At 43.8% G+C, this 17,162-nt stretch overlaps 1 protein-coding gene across 1 annotated transcript in view; it reads right to left on the reverse strand.

Moving 5' to 3' along the window:
• The window catches only part of LOC132451589 (ankyrin repeat and IBR domain-containing protein 1-like), a 42,920-nt gene extending 29,434 nt beyond the window's left edge, over positions 1 to 13,486 (reverse strand). The window contains 2 exon segments of the mRNA XM_060044159.1: positions 1,162 to 1,607; positions 13,302 to 13,486. Of these exon segments, the coding sequence (XP_059900142.1) occupies positions 1,162 to 1,349 (188 nt within the window). The 5' untranslated portion in view covers positions 1,350 to 1,607; positions 13,302 to 13,486.
• Positions 13,487 to 17,162: the final 3,676 nt, after the last annotated feature.

A 17,162-nucleotide genomic window follows, 5' to 3' on the forward strand; every position in this document is an offset into this window, starting at 1 on the left:
ACACACACACACACACACACACACACACACACACACACACACACACACACACACACACACACACACACACACACACACACACACACACACACACACACACACACACACACACACACACACAATTAACTGGCCTTTTCAAACTGCTTCCTCTGGCCTCCCTGTAATCATGTGAGAAACGGTGGGAGAGAGCGAGGCGTGTGAGGAGGAGGAGGAGGTTAGCAGGGCCATTGAGTCACTGAGGCAGCTGTCTTGGTCATGGCAAGCAGCCTGATTTTCCCTACGGAAAGAGAAAAACCCTCTCACCCTTGTTGTCACTGTTTTTTCAGATTTGCTCGCTCACCCCATTTAAGATGTATTTACCGTTAACAGGCGCTAACGCAGAAGAAGAGTTTGTGCCTCTTAACAAGCGCACCTTGCACACAGCTGGGTTCCTCCTCACGGGCATCACGCCGAGCATGGTTAAAGTATTGCTCTCCAAGCACAACACATCATGACCCGCTAAGTCTGACTGTCATTACCGTCCAAACAGGCTTACGTCAACATGGTTTGATTCCTCTGTGTCGCGGAAAGGTGTCGCTATCAGTCCGATATGAGGATTTAGTTAATGTGATAATGGTCTTTCTGTGTAACAACCAAGACATTATACAATAGGGCTCTGCCTGAAGCTACGCAGTACTTCAGACTCTCATATCAGTGGCGGGGAATGCGCTGTTAAGTGCGAGTGTTTCTGACACTCACTGGGCATCAATAGCTGTGTCGTCAAACAATCATGATGCTTCAAATTAAGGTTGTTCCTTATTTTAACTACACAGGACATCTCTTGAATACTTAGTAGCACTACATCTCTTGAGTACCGTGGCAGTACGGTCCAGTTGTATTGTTTCTGACAAACAATAACAATACCAAAAGTGGGAAGATGCAGATACATGAGGGGAGAACTCAGCTGCGTTGAATTGTTCAGGAGTATTACTTAGAATAAGGGTGGAGTCCATTTGATAATGGCACCTCTTGAAAATAATTGACGAAATTTAACCGTCCTGTCTTTCATAATTGAGATTTAACCATATTGTCTTTAATGTAGACTATAAGTCACGAAGGCTGACTGAATCAATACTTCAGTTAACTTGTTTAGTGTTTTGTGTGTTTTTTAGTGCGCGTTACCTGAGGAGCCGCGTCATGGCGTGGCGACAGACGTAGTGCAGCGGGGTGTTGTGCTGGTATGGCTCCCCGTACGAGGCGTTGGGGTCCAGGCCCTCCCTGAACTGGGGGTTCCCCTCGTAGAGCTGCCAGGCCAGGGCCTCGTCTCCGCTCACCAGGGCCTTGCGGAACTTGGTGGCCGTGTTGCCCATAACGTCAGCCTCTGTGTGGGGGAGGGATTGAGGCTAGGAGGGCGTTGGCTACTGGCTAGAGGAGCAGGGCTGTGGCCGACGTCAGTCTCACACTGGGTTCTTTCCTATCTTCCTTCCTCCCAGGGTAACTGACCTCCTTCCTCCTCCTCCTTCTCCTCCCCCTCCTCCGCCTCCACCTCCTACCTCCTTCTCCTCACCAGGTCACCAAAGGTCAGAGTTCAGAGTGCCATGGTAAACTGTAGGCCTCTGCCCCGTAAACTGGATGAAAGAGGGAGAGGGGGAGGGAGGGAGAGAGAAAAATACATTAGCACGGCGACAGGGGCCACCAAACAAGAAATTGAAACAAAAGGTGTGATGGGAAACACTGGGGAGGGATATATTGACAAAGAGACAAAGACAGAGAGAGAGACAAAGAGAGACAGAGACAAAGAGAGACAGAGACAAAAAGAGAGACAGAGACTAGGAGACAGACAAAGACAGACACTAAGAGAGAGACAAAGCCAGAGACTAAAGGCCAAAGTATACTACTCCGTATCCGTAATCCGTATCCAGTCTCCGTAACTACGGAGACCCCTCGAGCATTCGAAGTTCTCCGTCGGGATGTCTACGCAATGCAGTTCGCCGCACGATCGATCTTATATGTTGACTACAAACCAGGTAAATAGTTATGTAAATAAACTCCCAAAGCTTTACAAATCCTATTTGGTGTTTTATTGGTCCTTAATGTGCAAAGTAAACAATGTATGAAGTAAATAAGGTGCAAGGTCAAACCGGGGAAGTTCCGGTTGATGCCGGAAATTATTATGTTAGAGGACCAATCACAGCCCTTACCGTCTCCGTTGCGTCGACGGATAGTTTAAAAATATTGGATGCACACCAGTGTTTCCGCTAGAAGAAATTGGCGCAGATTTCTGACCGGAGACATTTAGAATTTTCGGTCCTCCTCATTTGTTTCTGGTCAAAGACCGGTAATTACCGGACAACGGAAACTCTGATGCACACGTAAGCTACGAAGAGGTACTCTGACAGGCTCTCCGGCTACGGAGAGGGCTCTCCGTGTCTATGTACAGCACTTTATGGAGGACTATAAACCGGCCTTAAGAGAAAGACAAAAACAGAGAGAAAAAAAGACAGAGAGAGAGACAGAGTCTGAGAGAGAGACAGAGACATAGACAGAGACAGAGACTAGGAGGGAGACTAAGAGAGACGAAGACAGAGAGAGAGAGACAGAGACTAAGAGAGAGACAAAGACAGAGAAAGAGATAGAGACTAAGAGCGAGATAAAGAAAGAGAGAGAGAGAGCGTAGGAAAGAAAATGAAAGTCATGTTAAACAGGAAACAGGATGGTTAGATCAACAAGAGATTTGAAAAGTAATGTGCTGTGCTTATATATTTACGAGACATGGCTGACCGGCAGCATCTCGGACTGAGCCGTTCAGCTTGAGCGGTTTACGTGCCACCGTTCGGACAGAATCCTTGTGAAAGGAGGAATGAAGTAAGTAAGTAAGTAAGTAAGTAAACGGTGATGGAAACACCAAAATTCGCTTAAAAACTTTATCCGCTCGCTTGAGGTGGTTTTTGAGAAATGCGGAAGAGAGTAAATTCCTAAAATGGGTGTTGGAAACACTCTTTTCGAAACAGCTGTGACGGCGAACTTTGAACACACAGGACTGACACTGTCAGTCCTGTGTGTCCTACCTATGTAAAACAAAGCACCATTTGATTTTATAAAAAAAAAATGTAATGTTAAAAAAGGCTATAAATCTATTTTGCGGCTTGACCTTTTGACCTACCCATATCAAAACACATCTGGTGTAATCAACTAACTGCCCCACACATAACACAAAGCTTATTTTCTCAAAACACCTACCCTTTGATTTTATACTATTATGTTAATGTTAAAAAAGGCTATAAATCTATTACGCGGCTTGACCTTTTGACCTACCGATATCAAAACACATCTGGTGTAATCAACTAACTGCCCCACACATAACACAAAGCTTATTTTTTCCAAAAACCCACGTTTTGATTTTATAAAAAAAAAATTACGTTAAAAAAATATTTATAAAATCAAAGGGTAGGTGTTTTGAGAAAATAAGCTTTGTGTTATGTGTGGGGCAGTTAGTTGATTACACCAGATGTGTTTTGATATGGGTAGGTCAAAAGGTCAAGCCGCAGAATAGATTTATAGCCCTTTTTAACATTATTATTTTTTTTATAAAATCAAATGGTGCTTTGTTTTACATAGGTAGGCCTTGTATTAACACATCTAAGTTGGTTTGACACAAATTCGTCCATCGAAGCCAGTGCTAAATAGATTTTTCGAATGTGTCGAATATCCAACGTCCAATATAAAACTAACCTTACCACGCTTCAAGAGCGGAGGGCAACACAACATTAGGTTTGGATTAACTGGATGTAAAGGCGTCTTATTTTTTAGAAACGCGACCATGGTCATAACTACATGGAAAGTAGGGTCACAAGTTGATCTGGCTGCCTTTCGTGTTTTCAAGAAGTATTTGCGAATTCTAGTAGGTATACTGCGGCGGCGAATTTCCCAGTGAGTCAACGGCACAATGGAATGGAATTGCGGATTGTTATATTTTTCCCCACAATGGTACGAGTTCGAATCTCGTAATGTATGTTTTCATGTGAATAAACGTTGTGTCTCAAAGAGATATCGCCTTGCGTCACATTGATTTCCGAAGTCGCTGCTTTGCTTAGAGAGTATAGGCCTATATAGAGAAGGAGGACGCGACAACACCACATCAGGCGACCGAAATGATCGAATGAGTGCAACAGTGTTGTTGGCTAGTTTCAAGCAGTGGAGGGCAACACAACATTAGGTTTGGATTTACTGGATGTAATGGCGTCTTATTTTTGGGATACGCGACCAATGCATGGTCATAACTACATGGAAAGTAGGGTCACAAGTTGATCTGGCTGCCTTTCGTGTTTTCAAGAAGTATTTGCGAATTCTAGTAGGCCTATACTACGGCGGTTATTTCCCCACTGGGTCAACGGCACAATGGAATGGAATTGCGGATTGTTATATTTTTTCCCCCCCAATGGTATGAATTCGAATCCCGTAATGTATCATATTTTAAACATTCATTTTCCATTTATTTCGGCTTAGAACGGTTCTACGTGACAAGTTTCTTCCAATTACACTCCAAAAACGAATGAGATTGTAATGTTTTTGACATTTTATTGAATAACAAATCAAAGAGGCATTCGCAAGGACAGCTACGTGTCTGGTCCCGATTTCGAACATCTGGTGTAGCCACGACCATAGACATCATAGGCCACGACAACAAGCGAAGCATTCGGCTGAGGGTCACCAGTTAAACCGGTCACGACTTGAACTGAAACACCGGTCTGCATTGCCGCGGTGCTCAGTCTGAGAGACGCAGAGCAAGTGAAATCTGCGATAGCGAGATCCTAAATGCACAATGGAAACATTGGAAACGGAGGACATTGTTAACGTCTTATTACAAAAACCATTCCATTCATTCAGAAAGAGGTAGACCACTTCCCAAAATCAAGGTCATCAGAAGTAATGGCAACGTCAGTGTTGTGAGTGGTTTGCTAGGTACGCATGACTTACTGGTAGCATTACAAGCAATTGTAACTGAAAATAAACATAAACATAACATAACTTCAGCCAGTGAGGGCAAAAATAGGCCCAATAATAGGCCCAGATTTTTTTATTTACTTTTACAAATCAATAGTAGGCCTGATTTGACTAATATGCTTTGCATCCTTTCCTTCTCAAATTACAGTGATGCCACTGGTGGCTTTGTATACATTTTGTTCACATAACTCCCTCCCTGCTATTTTGTAGTTCACCAAAACACCCTGAAACAACTTGAGTCTCACATTCTTATGCCACCATACACCAACAGTGCAAGCAGGCCAATGGCAACCAAGCACGCAGTCCTTCCTCCCTCACTTTAAAAACCACCAGCCGCCACTGGTAAGCACACCCTCCCACTTCCAACAACGTTGATAGAATCTAGGCACTTTGGGAACTTTATAACGCCATTGGTGGGCAACAGACAGCCCACCCAAATGGGGTTTGGAATCCCCATCTCTGGGGATTTTAGTCACGCAAATCTCACGTCATTTGCGTATCAAGCGTCCACACCAATCCGAACACGAAAATGCATAGGGTCGTTTTTATCTTATCCACCCTGGGACCTGGTTTTAAAAGGTGCGTTTTCTGGCATCGTCATGCTAATGGCAGCATACAGACAGTAACCAAATCGGTTCTGAAGAAGGTACGTGTGTGGCCAGAGGGAGCCTCTGCTGTACTTCAGGACTGCTTTGAAACCACTAACTGGAAGATGTTTAAGCAGTCAGCCACCTACCACGACCTCACAGACATTGAGGAGTACTCTGATACTGTCACCTCCTACATTAGTTAATGCATTGCTGATGTAACCACCACAAGAACTATCACCACCTGGGCTAACGAGTAGCCATGGCTGACAGGAGAGGTCCGCGGGCTACTGAGGGCCAGGAACACCGCCTTCCGAGCTGGGGACGCAGCCTGCCTGAGAACAGCAGGGTCAAACTGTCCCATGGCATCAAGAAAGCCAAACACAGATACACCTTGAAAATAACCTGACATAACCGGACAGCAGAGATGCTCGCAGCCTGTGGCGTGGGATTCAGACCATAACGGACTGGAAACCCTCATTACAGACCATTGACAGCAACACCTCTCTGCGTAATGACCTCAACAGCTTCTTTGCCAGGTCCGAAGCAAACAACAGCACGCCCCCACAAGAGGACCCCTCTCCCCACGACCAGGCCCTGCGCCTGAATGCAGCCAGCGTGAAGAGAACCCTCTCCAAGAGAAACACCAGCAAGGCTGCAGTTCCAGACAACATCCCTGGTAGTGTGCTGAAGGACTGTGCAGAGGAGCTCAAAGATGTCTTCACAGAAATTCTTGTCAGGCTGTTGTCCCATCATGCTTCAAAGCCACCATACCTGCTGCAAAGGAGCCCTCACCATCCACTTTCAATGACGATCGTCCCATTGAAATGACCCCCATCATCATGAAGTGCTTTGAAAGGCTAGTCATGGCTCACATTAAATCCGTCCTCCCCACCACCTTGGAACCCTACCAGTTTGCATACCGAGGTAACAGATCCACCCGAGGATGCTATCCTCTTCTGCTCTTGACCCAGCCCTCACCCATCTGGACACCAAGAACTCATATGTCAGATGTTTATAGACTTTATTTCAGCATTCAACACCATCAACCCTCAGCAGCTGATCGGCAAACTGGACCTGCTGGGGCTCAGAACCTCCCTGTGCAACTGGCTGCTGGACTTCCTCAGCCAAAGACTACAGGCAGTGAAGGCCGGCAGCAACACATCCAGAAACACCTTTCTGAGCATGGGGGCCCCCCAAAGGCTGTGTGCTCAGCCCCCTGCTGGTCGCGCTGCTGACCCACGACTGCTCTCCTTCCTTCAGTGGAAACCAAATTGTGAAGTTCGCGGACGACACAACCGTGGTCTTCAACAACGATGAGACGGTGACTATTAACCCTAACCCAACTGGCAAGGTGGTGTAGCGATAACAACCTCTTCTTGAACATTGAGAAGACCAAGGAGGTTGTTATCTATTTGTGGAGAATCCCCACTCCTAAACCCCAACTAACTAAAGGGTGCTGCTGTGGAGAGAGTGAGCAGCACCAAGTTCATGGGGGTTCACATCAGTGAGGAGGATCTCTCCTGGACAACCAACGTCACATCACTGGCCAAGAAGTCTCAGCGGCGCCACTACTTCCTCCGGAGGCTGAAGTGAGCATGAGCCCCCCTTCCATCATACGCTCCTACAGAGGCACCGTGGAGAGCATCCTGACCAGCTGCATCACTGTGTGGTACGGGAGCTGCACTGCATCCAACCGCAAGACCCTGCAGCGCAAAGTGACAGCTGCTGGTCGGATCGTGTCCACTCCCTCCTAGAATTCTAAGGAACCCGCCTCGGCCGCAAAGCAACCAGCATTGTGGTAGACCCCAGCCACCCCTCACACCAACTCCTCAGCCTCCTGCCATCTGGGAGACGGTCCCGCAGCTTCGCAGCCGGCTCCACCAAACTGGTTATTTCTACCAGGCTGTACTGAAGCACAACTCTCTCCCTTTCCTCACCTCTGCCCCCAAGAATTCTGGACTATGAAACCCCCTCCCCTCTGCCCCCAAGATCCCTGGAGACCTTTTACTTTTATTCTCTTTTTAATTGTAATTTATACGTACCATATTGTTTTGCCTACTTTGCACTATACAGACCATTTTGCACTATTTAGAATTTATTTATTGTAAATATATCTTATTTTATTTCATTAACCAATTTTATTTAATAGTTGAATGAACTTCAGATCAGACACGAAGGCAAATTTCAGTACTTCTATTTGTCTTGTACATTTGCTGTAATTGAAAATAAAGCAGACTTTCAATTGACTTTTTGACTTTGAAGTTAGAATGAAAACAGGTCATGGGAGGGGGGAGAGAGAGCGAGTGAGAAGGCGAGAGGCTCAATACATCACTTGATTCATTGATCGCCTCGATACCCTGCACAGTGAGGATTTTATCTCCCAGGAAACACAGATAAGAGGTGTGTAACAGGGAGGGAGAGCAGGAGAGAGAGGGAAAGGGAGACAGTGAAACAGATAGGCAGGCAGAGCGAGAGACAAAAGAAGATGAGTTGAAGGGCCAGGTAAATGTTTATCTGGCCATTGATCCGTTAATATAATGCACAATCAATACAGTGACAGTTGTGAAGTCTGTTGAGGTACCTGTGCATTTCCTGCTTTATACTGGAAGCTTTTGGTGCTATCCATTTGTATGGTACGCCGGTATGTCTGCGTCGTAAGGTGTAAATCTCCCATCTTTCTTGGGGCATTTCACGGAGGCATGCCCCATTTGGTCGTAGTATAAACCTTCCCACTCGTAATTCTGAAAGTAGAGCGAGTAGAGCGAAGACAACTGTACCACTCAAAAAAAATGGCTGGTCCCGTAAAGAGTGTATTTGTACTACGCTGGTGGTCATTTTAATTTAGGTTTTAAATGCTATACACACTTGATTACATTGCTACTTTTTTCCGGTTACCAATTTTGTGCATTGCACGGTCTTGCTGTGCATGCAATGCAATGTAAAGTTGTGTTGTTGGCTTCGAGCTGGTTTGTTAAAGAGGCTAATGTAGCTATTAACAATAGCAATGAACAGCCAATGACATGACACAATCACAAAGACAAAGGGGAACACTACAAGCCAGGGCCCGGTTTCCCAAAACCTTCTTAAAGCCTTCTTAAATGCTACATCGTCGATCGTTGATAAGGTTGGTCTGAAGCACTCGTAGAACCTTCTTAGCACTACCGTAGTGATGTTTCGGCGCCACTGTACAGTCAGTAACCTTTGGAAATCCCCGTGGCGCATTGCTTCCATTTTTGTATTTATTTTACAATTAAAAAATGAACTAAGCTGTCTTCTAAATTAAGAAAATGAAACTGGGAAACGAATAAACCATTATAAGCAGTTATATTTATATTTGTCTTTTAGAAGGTAGTCTCATATCTGGCTGTAGGTGAGTCTTGAAACTAAGGCTATGTTTACACGATGACGGTCTGAACAGAAGACGCAAAAGTGGCGTTGCGTCTTCACTTTTTATTCCGCGTTTAGACAAGCGTTTTCGGGAGGAAATATGCGTGCATATGGTGACGCAAAAGTGTGTGGAATTCGATTGGGTATGCAATATGCATGCCAGGCGGCTAGGTGGTGCTGTGATACACTATCACACAACACCGCCATGTCTGAGCGCATGCGTAGAATCTTCCTTCTTCTCTTATCCGTGCCGCAAATACCAAAAAGATCCTTCTCTGTTCAGTAATACTATCTGTACATATCCTGTAGATTTCGTGGAAAGACTCCTGTACGGTTGTTAGAGCTGCCAGAGCAGCTTGAAGGTCCGACGCATGGAAATAATCTGACATGTTTGTTTATTTCTTTGTACTGGCACATGTATGTGACGTAAACGCGTACGCGCCGTGAGCAGATCTGAGCAGTGTTTTGCGTCTTGGCAGTGTAGACGGAAACGCTACGGCGGAGCGTTTTCAACTTTTCCACTCAGGAGGGTGGTTTCAGATTTATGCGGTTTCATGCCCCAAAAACGCCGTCACCGTCTAAACGAAAGGCACTTCCGATAAAATATTTTGTCGTTTTTACCCGCAAGCGTCCTCGTGTAAACGGGGCCTACGAACTCTAGTGTTAAGCATTACAATTGGTTGTACTAACTTTAACCCTATTGCCGCTGTGTTGGTTTTGGCTGCTGTCGTTTTTTAGTAAGAGGTCGTTGAGACTAGTTTCAGTCACAAGGTGACAACAATAGGCTTGATTGGTGGGCGGAGCTACGGCTGCCTGAGCTACCTTGTGCATTTAAAGGCTAGCTATTATTAGCTTCAGGACCCTGCAAACGAAGACCCGGGAAACAAAGACCAAGGGAGTCGCTCTGTGGGCGTCCCAGGAAACAAAGACCAAGGGAGTCTCTCTGTGGGAGTCCCGGGAAACAAAGACCAAGGGAGTCTCTCTGTGGGAGTCCCGGGAAACAAAGACCAAGGGAGTCCAGGGGTTGACACTAAGGTTTCAAAAGCACTTGCCCATCGGGCAAGTACAGGTCAGGTTCAACTTGCCCGAATGTAATGTTCACTTGCCCAAATTATAATCAGAATCGTGAACGGGCCTCTTTTTGCCAGGCACCCGGCCTGGTTTTGGGGGGGCTCAGAAAAATCATCCTAGCTCAGACTGAAGCTGAATGTTAGCTTCCACACATGTGTTTAAAAAATAACAAACTTCTCTTTGTTTACTTATTTATCGAGCGATCACATCGTGCCATGAAGTGATTTCAGTCCACAGTTGCAACCTATTAAAGCTATCGCCAAGTTATATGTAGACCTGCATGATTTGATGCAAATGTACATAACTAAATGTCAGAGGTAGTAGCAAAGATATGTCTTTTTTAACTTTCAAGTTTCTTGTAGCTCTAACTGAATAATCACAATCGCGTTTCTAGCAGGGTTGTCAGTCACGATACTGGATTTTCTAACTTCAACACTATTCCTGGAAAAAGATCGATATTCTATACCATTTTCGATATCAGGGGAAACGTTTTTTTCAGGAAAGAACATACCCAAAGTAAAGAGATTATATCTCCACAACTGCAAGGGCGAAAATGTCATCTTTGGGCCAAAAGAAAGATTGTTGTGCAAGTGAAATATTCAATGGGGATAATACTTGGTTAAAGTGAATAAAGCCACGGAACACAGCATAAGTGGAAGATAACATTTCCACCTGAAATAATTATCAGTATCAGTTGGTCGTTATCAGTTGGGAGCGCTGTCTTACTATGAGACACAAATAAGGTAGATGTCTTACAATTTTGACACTTGACACCTCTATTTAAAGTTCAGGGCAATCGAATGCACCAAGCCAAACACTCGCAAATAAATATATGGCCACTAGATTGCGCTGAAGAATGTTTTCTGATTGAAGGCAATTTACCTATTTCCTAAGAAACCTTCTCTTATTCATTGATTGAAAACACCATGTTAAGTTGCAAAATTTGGCCCAGATACTGGATAATCTGTTTATGGTGGTTTTATTCGATCAGAATCAACTTTGTGGACCAAAATCACAAAGGTAATACTTCATTTTTGGTTGTTAAAAGAAAAGGGGACGTTTCTTCTTAAGTTGTTATTTGCGAGTTTTCGTCACAGAATGATATGGTTTGGACTGTTGGAATAAGTGGAGGCTCAGCTTTCATGTAATATATACAGTAGTTTGTGAGGGTCCAATTTCGTGAAAAAGATCGCTATTGCTGTGCGCATGTGCACAGTTATGAAACACAAAACCGTGTTCTTGACTTTCCTTGATAATTTGCCTCAATCCAAAGTACTTCCAAACTGTACTCCTCCATCACTACTCCATTTAACTTCTACCTAAACCGTTCGCGGAGGTGCTGCACTTGAGATGCTAGCTGTGTTGGCTAACCTTTAGCGAATCACTGCCAGAGACCGCACTGCGAGTGAGTGACAGAAGGCGGGGCTATATTCGCACTGAAGCGATGCGTGTCTGTTAACTCGCTTTCCGAGAGAAGAGAAGACAGCGCGCTGATCAATTGCAAATAACTTCTATTTTGTGTGGTTTTGCGGAACAAAAGGTTGTGCTGCAGTTTCTAAAAACATTTGAATAAATAGCTTTTATATTAACATCCACCCAAAATCCAGTTGCCCGTTCGGGCAACCAGAAAAAATCTCAATTTGCCCAAACATTTTTTTTTACTTGCCCCGGGCAAGCGGGCAACCGTTTAGTGTCAACCCCTGGAGTCTCTCTGTGGGAGTCCCGGGAAACAAAGACCAAGGGAGTCTCTCCCCTGGCGACTTCAACATCCTGCCAGAGAAGTTGCACTCACCTGAATTAACCAACTTTTATGCCACCTTTGACTTAACACTCTCCCCTTCTTCTTCCACACACAGGGCCGGGAACTAACTTGACCTGATATTCACAAGGTCCTGCGGCACCTCTGCTCTCTCTGTTACCCCGCTCCCCGTGTCTGACCATCACTCTGTTGCTTTTTCTCTCCCCTTGAAGTCCTCTCCCCCCTCCTCTCGAGTCCCCACATTGTCACCAGTGCCACCCACCGTAACCTGTAACCTCAAATCTCTCTCTCTCTCTCTCTCTCTCTCTCTCTCTCTCTCTCTCTCTCTCTCTCTCTCTCTCTCTCTCTCTCTCTCTCTCTCTCTCTCTCTCTCTCTCTCTCTCTCTCTCTCTCTCTCTCTCTCTCTCTCTCTCTCTCTCTCTCTCTCTCTCTCTCTCTCTCTCTCTCTCTGATGTTGCGTATCCAAGGATACGCAACATCAGCCAGTGCTGTTGAGTCTACGTTGATGCTTCAATACGTGATGTACAACATGCTGTTTCACAACAACGAAGATGTGAGCACGAATCCTTTCCAAATCAGCAATATCACAGGCTTGATTTAATTACGTGTGCATTACAACTACATAACACATGATACCAACTCATGTGTTACGTGAACTACCGTACTTCGTACGTTAAACACAGTACACAAGTCTCCAACTCTAAACCCAAAAGTTTTAGATTAACTGTTCATTTTATAACAGTGTGAGGTAAACAACATTGCCTATAGTTATTTACTGGTGAATCAAACGGTTTAGTCTGGTTAAAGCCATGTCATTCAAAACAAGCGACATGTATGTCTATTATATCTATTCTTAAAGTGTCAGCATAAAGCTAGGTGAACACACGCAACCACACGTCCCTGTGTAAAGAGACCACTTATTTACCCATCTGTGCGTCCCTGTAGTTGAGCTCCTTTGTCCTCCCACTGTCTGTCCGCACACTGTCTGTCCACACACTGTCTGTCCACACACTGTCTGTCCACACACTGTCTGTCCACACACTGTCTGTCCGCTAATGGGACCGAAGCATGCAAGAGGCGGACATGGTATTTCAACCCAACGGGTTGACTGCAATCATAAACGCTTTACAAAACATTCACACACCGACGGCGCTGTCAGCCACGCAGGGCGACAGCAAGCTCGCCAGGAGCAGTCAGGTGAGGTGTCTTGCTTAGGGACACCTCCAAACTCAACTACGATGAGTCGGGGATCGAACCAGCGACCTTCCGGTTACCAGCGAACCCGCTCTACCTCTTGAGCCCGATCATGCCGCCCTGTTTGTCTGGGACTGTGCTCACTGCGGCCGTCCAGTGTACAGTACCGAGGGACAGCTTTAGCAGTCCAGGTATCCTCCAGCAGCTAGCGCCCCGTAGCACAGGGCAATGCTAGCTGATGAGCCTCAACTCGGGGATAAGAGTCACATCAAGGCAGTCAGGTACAACAATTCATCTGTATTCAGTCGTTTACTCACACTGTCGTTTTACTTGTTCACTAGTTGCGCGTCCGAGCATGTGTCTGAATCATATCCCATTCTGTGATCCAGCCTATTATCCGGGGTTTGGACCGTGGTGTGTTTGCGATCCCATTGGCCAGTGTTGCCAGATTGTGCCAGATTTGCAGCCAGTGTCTGGCCCAATCTGGCAACAATGGACGGGATCGCTTCTGTTGTTGATGCCAAAAAGAATCACGAACGGCGCATGCTCGGCGCAGTTGTCACAAGACGACTTTCACGTAATTGGTCAATCAGAATCAGGAATCAGGGCTAATTTTGTACAAGTACACAAGATAATTCGTAGGCTTGGTTCCACAACAGCCACGTAGCAGCAACAATACAAGTCAAAGATAAATTTAATAAAAATATTTATAAATAAGCAAACTGAAGTAGCAGCATAGATCATAATAAGAATAATAAAATAAAGTAAGTAATAATAAGAAATAAGTAATAATAAGTCATGAGGATTAACAAAGTGTAATGTATAGTGTATAAAGTTTAAAGAGTAAAGTGTCTCAATGTCAAGGTGCACTTGATTTGTGTTGGAAGTTATGGGTTATGTGTGTAAAATAATCGCCCCTTGCGTCCGGTCGTATTGGACATTCGTCACTGTTAAAAAAATACCATCACAAACAATGTTTTTCCGGTTTTATGTGACCTGGCCCACGCCCTACCTCAGGTAGACGTAGTTTTCTTACCTTCGTAGCTGTGAATATAGGTCACAGCATACAGCCTAAACCCCTTCTCCAATTTGCTGGTCGGAGTTTTCGTTTCCCTACATAATCGATGTACATCAGTGATGTTTATTGTCGGCAGCTCTTGTAAACACAGGGTGTAGAACGTCGCCATATTTGACCGGAAGCTGTGAAGCTGTATTACGGCGAATCAGGAAGTTTCTCCCCTTTGACACGACAACACATAGCCGCCGTTTTCAGAAATCTCCACCTTGGCCGGAGTTTTTAGAAATTATCGTTTTCTGTGATAAAAACGGTGTGTAAATGAGAGGCCAAACCGCGTGGAAATATCTGCGTTTTCCCTTTGTGTAAACGGGGCCTAATACTTCCATGGTCGGTAAACAATGCGACTGCGATCGCTCAGACCTCTCGCTTATGATGCTACAATGCTAACAATGCTAAAAAACAAGAATATTTGTACATCCGGTACGTCATGAAATAGGGTGTGGCTAGGCTCCCATGATGTGGTAGCATAGGCCGTTTCTCAATTCGCGTACTTGTGCGTGCTCGTGTGCTCGTGGACTCGTGAAACGTCATCAGTCGTTGCCCGAGCACTGTTCCAATTCAAAGTACGCATCAAGCGAGTACTGTCGTAAAACCCGGAAGTGTTCTTGATGCGTGCTCGATCTCGCCGTTTCACCAAGCATGCATCGGAGGTGGCTCGTGTGTACTTGCAACCGCTATAAATCCCAGGATGCATTTCGCACTCGCAGCAGTACGATGGCGGACAATATGGAGAAGACGCACAACTGTAAGCTATTATCTATAAGCTATTAATTGTAAGCTATTATATTATTATATTGTTTCACGAATATATGATATAATAATAATAATAATATAAGATAATATATAAATATATATAAAGTCGTGTGTGTGTAGCTTATACACATGACAGGACATGCATATCTTTTCAATTTTTATTCATTCCGAATATTTACATACTATTTGAAAATGAAAGAGGCTGGGATTTTGTTTTATATCATTGGTTTATATTGTTCAGTAGTATATGCCTAAATGAGGCCGTAGCACAGGTAACGGACGAGCAGAGGTGGTGACGTCATCTCGTCCGCTGCTGTTCCAATTGCAGGTACGTACTCGCGTGCTCGCAAGTCTGTGCTTGAAGTACGGACTTGCCAAGTACGTACTTGCAAGTCATCGAGTCCGTAGTACGCGTGCTAGGAACTGAGAAACGGCCTATCTCTCCTTGATGTTGCCCTGTGCCATTGAGCAGTTTACATAGGAATGAATGGGCGCCATTTTGGAATCCGTTGTCTTCTTTTTTTTTATACATTTTATTGACAATTAGCAATACAACAACAGCCAGGGGGTACAGAAATGGCCGACATACAAAATACAGACACAAAAAATACAAAATGCAGAATGAAATTAAATAAAAATATTATAAAGAGCACACAAACTAAGTGTTTTAATACCTTTCCCATTTCTAGAACATAGAATATTCCCCATGTACTGCCTGGTTTCATTCTGAAACACAACAAAAAGCTGTTTCTGATTCGAGTATTTACATTTATGAATATGGCATTTAGCTAATAAAATAATAAGGTTTATAATAAAATATTGGTTTGCTTGACTAGAGGTGTAATTGAAGAAACCAAACAATACGTGTTCAAAACAAAGGGAAAACTTGGGGTCAATGAAACGAGTGATAAAAGTGCAAATATCTTTCCATAAATGATTTGAATGGGAACAGTTCCAAAATAAATGTGTCACATCTTCAGGGTACATATTACAAAATGAGCAATTGACATCTATATCTAATTTAAATCTTTGCAAAAATAGTTTAGAGGGATTGTAACGGTGTATAATCTTAAAAGATACCTCTTTCATTTTGTTAGTGATCAAAAATGTAGATGGTAAAGTCCAGATTTTCTTCCAATTAAGGTCAGATGCACAATTATTCCAGTAGGCAACTACATATGGGACAGAGACTATATCATTTTGGAACAATGATCGCATTCCACAATTATTGTTACGCGTTCCAGGGGAGAAACAAACCCCACCAACTGCATACTCGGTAGGGTCAAGAGGTAGCAAGGTTGGCCTAACCCCTGCTGTACTTGTTAGAAGCATCACAACTCCATTGCATCCATAACAATAGCAAATTCCCTTGGAGGAATTGGAATACTATACTCCTGATAAAAAATTCCTGATATGACATTAAAAAACCTTTACAGTCGAGCAGTTGGCTGACCAGGTGTAAATCATGTGCAAACCAGTTCTCAAAAAATAAAGACTTGTTCTTGTACAATATGTCTCTGTTATTCCATACATAACATCTTGGAGGAGAGAAATTATGTTTATAAATCATAGACCATCAGAGAAGCATCTACTTCTGAAAGTTGGACAGTTTTGTAGGGATTTTCTCAATATTATAATTACAGAATAAAACAAAATGAAGGCCCCCTAATTTGGAGAAGGTAAAGTTAGGAATGAAATTCCAAATTGAAAACGGATTCTTTAAAAATTGTTTTAGCCAGTTAATTTTGAATGTGTAATTTAAGGTTGAAAAATCAAGGAAGTTAAGGGTGCCATTATCATACGGGTTCATTATCACAGCATTTTTAATATAGTGGCTTTTATTCCTCCAAATAAAATTAAATAACATTTTGTCAATTTGTTTAGAAGTCTTTTTGTTTACATCCAAGGACAGAGCTGCATAAGTGAGCCGGGAGATGCCCTCAGCCTTGGTAAGAAGGATCCTACCTCTGACTGATAGGTCTCGCTGTAACCATTGATTTAACCTTTTTTTTAGTTTTGTCAATAATAGGGTTGAAGTTTAAACCACATCTGGAATCTCTATCTTTGGTAATAACAACTCCTAGATAGGTTATAGAGTCCTTTACAGGAATATTACATATAGACGGTAGATCGCAATTCTTAAGAGCCAGCAATTCACATTTTTTAAGGTTTAAATTTAGCCCGGAAGCAATGGAGAAAGTTGTAATTAAATCAATGGTTATAGGTATCTGAGAGACCTCCCTTAAAAAAAGTGTTGTATCATCAGCCAGCTGACTGATGATGACCTCACCATCAGCTATTGGGATACCTTTAAGTGGACTAAGCTTTATGGATTCAGTGAGTAGTT

This window comes from Gadus macrocephalus, chromosome 22 (genome assembly GCF_031168955.1).
Source record: "Gadus macrocephalus chromosome 22, ASM3116895v1".
In the NCBI taxonomy this organism is placed as follows: domain Eukaryota; kingdom Metazoa; phylum Chordata; class Actinopteri; order Gadiformes; family Gadidae; genus Gadus; species Gadus macrocephalus.